General features: G+C 36.5%; 1 protein-coding gene across 1 annotated transcript; it reads right to left on the bottom strand.

Moving 5' to 3' along the window:
• Positions 1-3,520: 3,520 nt before the first annotated feature.
• LOC107653236 (uncharacterized) lies at positions 3,521-4,549 on the bottom strand. Its single transcript, XM_016439908.1, has one exon. The coding sequence runs from the start codon at positions 4,547-4,549 to the stop codon at positions 3,521-3,523; it is 1,029 nt and encodes a 342-aa protein (XP_016295394.1).
• Positions 4,550-5,752: the final 1,203 nt, after the last annotated feature.

Here is a 5,752-nt window from a genome sequence, read left to right as displayed (position 1 = left end):
ATATTTCAGTTTTTCTTTTTTAATAAATCTGCAAAAATGTCAACAATTCTGTGTTTTTCTGTCGGTGCTGTGTGCTGTGTGTACATTAATGAGGAAAAAAAATTAACTTAAATGATTTTAGCAAATGGCTGACAAAGAGTGTGCGTTATTCAGAGAAACCAGCTGAACAAAACGCAGCTTTTCTTTAACGTTCACTGTATGTGATGAAATGTATTTAAGATTAAATTAAATTCCATTATTTAATCATTTTATTACATAATTTTATATGTGACCCTGGAGCACAAAACCAGTCATAAGTAGCACAGGTACATTTGTAGCAATAGCCAACAATACATTGTATGGGTCAAAATGATCCATTTTTCTTTTATGCCAAAAATCATTGGGATATTAGGTAAAGATCATGCTCCATGTGTCACATGTATGATCTGTTTTGGTTTAGTTTTCTGTGTTTCTGTTCTCCTGCCTAGATTGTTGCCATGGTTTTTGATTAATTATCTCCACACCTGTTTCTGTTTCTCCCTGATTACGTTCCCAGTATTTAAAGCCTGTGTTCTCCTATGTTCCTTTGTCTGCTATTGATTTGATTTGTTTGGTTGTGCTTGTTTTCTCCTGTGGATTATTAAAGGGTTAGTTCACCCAAAAATGAAAATTATGTCATTAATTACTCACCCTCGTGTTGTTCGAAACCCGTAGGACCTTCGTTCATCTTAGGAACACAATTTAAGATATTTCTGATGAAATATGAGGGCTCTCTGACCCACGTTCACGACACGTTATATAAGTATTTAAGGATAAAAGACTCGAGTTGCTTTTAAAATATTCACGAGTCCTTTTCCTCGAGTCGAGTCAAGTCTGGAGTCATTTCAGTTCGAGTCCGAAGTCAAGTCTGAAGTCTGTAAAAATGCGACTCCGAGTCACTAACTCGAGTGCCCATCTCTGGTCCAGGGTCACATATATGGATTAAATACAATTAATTAGTAAACTTACATTAATATAATTATAGTTGTGTTTAGATGAAATATAACTAATCACGATTGTAAGGCCGTACAGAGTAAGTGCTTTTTGCCAAAATGTGTGGTTTCAGTTGTTCCTATATATATATATATATATATATATATATGTAGGTATTTACAGGGTATTAAACCCTTCCGTACTTGTGTAACAGAGCCTCCTTGTTAGTGCGTCCGCCTCCCATGTCGGAGACCCGGGTTCGAGACCCACTCGGAACGAGAACGAGGTGTGGCGGAGAGGACCTGGGAGAGAGGTGTTACATACATACATATATATACATATATACATATATATATATATACGGTGGGTACGGAAAGTGTTCAGACCCCCTTAAATTTTTCACTCTTTGTTATATTGCAGCCATTTGCTAAAATCATTTAAGTTAATTTTTTTTCCTCATTAATGTACACACAGCACCCCATATTGACAGAAAAACACAGAATCGTTATATATATATATATATATACAGTATATTATATATATATATGTTTTTTTTTTGTTTTTTTTTGTAGAATCAATTTTAGTACGAAATATTTGGTGAATCGTGATTTGTACTTGAAATCATTCGTACGCACATTTCACACACACACATTTGTGCGTACTCATGCTTAGTGAATGAGACCCATTGTGTCTGGCTTCTGGTGTCGTTCACTTCTAGTTATTTGTTGAAGTAGTGCAAAGTTTTGGAAATGTAAGCTATTCTTGCAGCTCGCAATTCTAAATTAAAGGATTTGGACGATGACCGGTGCTCATTCAGTTCCATTTCACATCTGAAAGAGACGTATGCATATTTTGTGTGCGTATGTTCATTCTATGAATCACACATATGTACATTTGAGAAATGATTGTAAGATCAAATTTAGGACTGTTTCTGCGCAACATTTTATAAATGAGGCCCCATGACTTTAAAAGCAGTATCCAGCTTTATTTAGCACATTAAAAGCAAAATCTAAATGGCATATATGCTATAAAGTGAAACATGTGAAAAACAAAAGCGGTAACACTTTCTATGAAGCCCGTATTTATAATACATTATAAGGGTATTCTTAAGGCATTATAATGAATGCATAATGCATTATAAAAAACCTTATAATATGTTGTATCATCTCATGAATATTCATAAGAACAGTTTTAATATATTATAATATTTACTTATTTGTGGTTATAGCTTTTAAGAGAAATCACAACAATAAAACAAGGAATTTAAAACTTTGAAAATGATTTAAAAATTGATTTAAGAGGTTTAAAATACATTTAAAACAGTTAAGAATAGAAAATAATTATACATAAAATATAGTGCAATCAGTTCGGACATTGCACAGTGCTCATTCAGTAAATGCATAAACCATTACAATAGTCCACCCTGCTGGTGATAGAGGCATGAACACAAGTTTCTCCTAAGTCTTGACTGGAAACAAAACATCTAATTCTTGCAATGTTTTTGAGATGATAGTATGCTGATTTAGTTTCTGCTTTGACATGACTACTGAAACTAAGGTCTGTCTCCAGAATCACACCAAGATTCCTGACTTGATTTTTAGTTGTTTGACCCCTAGAGTCAAGGTATGCATTCACCTTGAGAACTTCATCTTTGTTTCCAAATGCAATGACTTCCGTTTTCTCCTTGTTTAACTGAAGAAAGTTCTCGCACATCCAACTGTTAATTTCATCAATGCATTGGCAGAGGGAGTCAATGGGGCTGTAGTCATTTGGAGATAAGGTTTGGTCCCCTTTTTTTGTAGAATTATTCCGGTCCAAAGGAGTTTTTTAGTTTAAGTGTTTGTGCCAAAGATGTGTTGTCTGAGCACTGCGCTGATCTGCTGGAGTAAAAATCGTAGAAAAATCTGAGAAAAGTACAGAAATAGGGAGCAAAGCGCAGAGCAGTAAGCAAGAACGTCCGAACGGTAGCGAAGCCGGAAAAAAAAGTTTAATGACATTTGTAAGCATTTTAACTAATGATTTGTTTGAACATTATCTAATGTTTAATAAGTGTATTAGCAAACGTTAACAAGCACATTATCTTACGTTTCTAACTCTTTGAATATATATTAACTAATGATCCATTAAGCATTATATAATGTTTGTTAATGATTTATTAATGAAAGTTATTATAAAGTGTTACCAGACTAAGTAAAAGTTTCCAAAAAAAAACCAATTTAGCCACCATATTGAGAGATTTGAAGTTCAGTTGTGTGTGTGAGATTTTAGGAAGAAATTTCATGAGGTTTAAACTAGGATTCTTTCTTTTCATAATAAGCAATATCTTAAGTTTATTAACTTCAATTATAAATATAATCATAAGTTTAAATTATGCTATAATGAATAGTGTTGTAATTTATAGTTACATCATCTGTAACTGAAAAAATCTCTTTGCTATATTAAACAATTCCAGACTCATTTTAAGAAATGCATGCAGATATCTAAATAATTACTTGAATTTATATTTAATGTATTTAACTGAAAAGCACTTGGTTATCCTTGGAGTTCAGTGATCCTGATATGTTGATATTCATGGTTGCGCGGGTGGCAGTGGGACTTCAGTTGGAGGGTTTGGCTCATCGTCAATTGTTAAATCACGGCAGAACAGCACCGGTTCTTCACCAAGACACAGTTTGTACTGCCACAGATATACACGCTCGTTTGGCTTCAGCTCAAATTTGAGTAGTTCTCCCACTTCAGTCGTTTCATTCCAGCTTTCGTTTTCAGTGTTGACATGTGAACCTCCATATTCTGCAGAAAACGAGAGCTGCAACTTTGCAATTAACTTGGCAAGCTCTCCAGATTCAATCGAGACTGATGCGGCTATCTTCCAATTGTGTGTGATCTGGGTCATCTTCTCCTTATTGTATCCAACCTTTTTTGTGATTTTCTTTTCCCATGTCAACTGTGTATTGCTGTCATTTTTTATAGTTTTAATATTCTCCCAAATGCCAAATGTTGGGCCTTTAGTTACTGACAGCCCACCAGGAAGGAAGTTAAGAACATCGGGATGAACAGAATAGACATCAGCGCAATTGTCTTGGAAGCTGAAAGCACAGCAGAACTCAACTCCCCAATCTGAGACCGGCTTGAGGAAGTTGAAGTGGTCTTGTACGGCCCAGTAATACAGATTATTTTTCCAGTTGGGAGGCAGGGTGTGTTCTTGAGCATTCGTGTCTTGATTCATGTTTGTTGTCATTCGGAAAGTGCCCTTTTCTTGGAAGATGATGTAAAAATGGCCACTGTCTGAAAAGTAGTGGTCTCCACCCTGGCAGTTGGGATGAAGGCTGTAAACTACAGCACCGCTGTCTGTCATCAGGTCAGTGACTCTGCGGTAGAATTTGCCCTTGATGATGTAAAAGTTGCTACCCCAATCACCAAGGTAATGGTCTCCATTTTGGCAAGTAGGGTGCAGACTGAAAATAGAGATATCTGAACCTTTATTGATATCACTTGTCTGCATGTAGCACCCGAGATCAGAGCGGATTATATATTTGTAATAGTCTGTTGCGCAGATGTCGGTGCCTTTTGCTTTGCTCTTGGGAATAATGCCTTTCATCGTGCCTGAACCTGCAACACAGAATAAGACCAACATTAAATCAACTGTACATACCTGATAGAATGCTGTTATTTTAATCCTTCAGATTGAGCTCTCTGATTACCAAAACAACTTTATATATGAGAGAGGAAAAATTCAAGCTGTCTGATGATATTGTTGTTGTCTACATATATGGTCATTACAAAGAATGAACACTAGGAGGAGATATAGGACTTGACAGGAGAGTGATCATAGGATAGAAAAAGTGTGTACACATGGAAGTGAATTCAGTCTGGTTTAAAGAGTGGTTAATCCAAGGAATTCATGTGCCATCATATCTTTTTTGTTTTGAAAAGTCAAGTTAGAGTACAACAAAATAGCGACGAGGTGGTTTGAATCTATATTACACAACAATGGCTACGTGGAATGCTCCATTCCCAGATTTATTTCTGCCATGCCCAGCATTCCATTCACAATGTGGATCGTCGTGGGAGCTGCAGGTGATGCTGGGTCAGAGGGGAGGAAAAGAGCCTTACTGCTTCATTGTTTAGGAACTGAAGGGCAAAGGGTTTTTTATACTTTACCAGAGACTGGAGATACAATAGTCTCTGCTATCACTGCACTGAGCACACATTGCACACCTACCATAAATGTCATAGTAGAACGTAAAAATCGAGAACAGCAAAAAATATATATAATAATAAATAAATAAAAAATACGTCCAATCTAAAGATTACTCCAAAACCTGATGCACCTGCTGTGTATGCGCACTCATATTTTCGCGGTGGTTCTAGTGGACACTTGACTAATGCAAGAGAGTGCCCACCAACAAGAGCAGTGTGTAAACTGTAAAAAGAAAGGACACTTTGCACCCGTGTGTCGTTCGACTCCAACACACACTGTTAGAGATGTTGATTTACCTGAGTATACCTTACTGTTAATCCAAGAATCCAGCACGCTAAATAAAATTCAGTATGCTGTGGGCATCCAAACAGCAAATTCTTTGCAACTGTGGAACAGACTGTGAATACTGTGAACTTACTGTGTAAGTTCTGTATAAGGAGAATTTTGAGAGTACACACCTGCAGCCACCAACCAACAACTGGTTACTTATGCTCGCCTATGGAAGGGGCCGGGATGCATTTTGTTCGGTGGTCAGCTCACCTTCTGTGCTTCACTTATAACATGGTGTATCATGCTGGCTCATCAAATCATGCTGCCAAC

Source organism: Sinocyclocheilus anshuiensis, unplaced genomic scaffold (genome assembly GCF_001515605.1).
Source record: "Sinocyclocheilus anshuiensis isolate Anshui unplaced genomic scaffold, SAMN03320099.WGS_v1.1 scaffold323, whole genome shotgun sequence".
NCBI classification, from domain to species: Eukaryota; Metazoa; Chordata; class Actinopteri; order Cypriniformes; family Cyprinidae; genus Sinocyclocheilus; species Sinocyclocheilus anshuiensis.
Note: the sequence above shows the minus strand (reverse complement) of the source record. Positions and strands in the feature narration are given on the sequence as shown.

Bases quoted from the DNA above. Each gene is read 5' to 3' on its own strand.
- LOC107653236 (XM_016439908.1), bottom strand. From the start codon at position 4,549: ATGAAAGGCATTATTCCCAAGAGCAAAGCAAAAGGCACCGACATCTGC.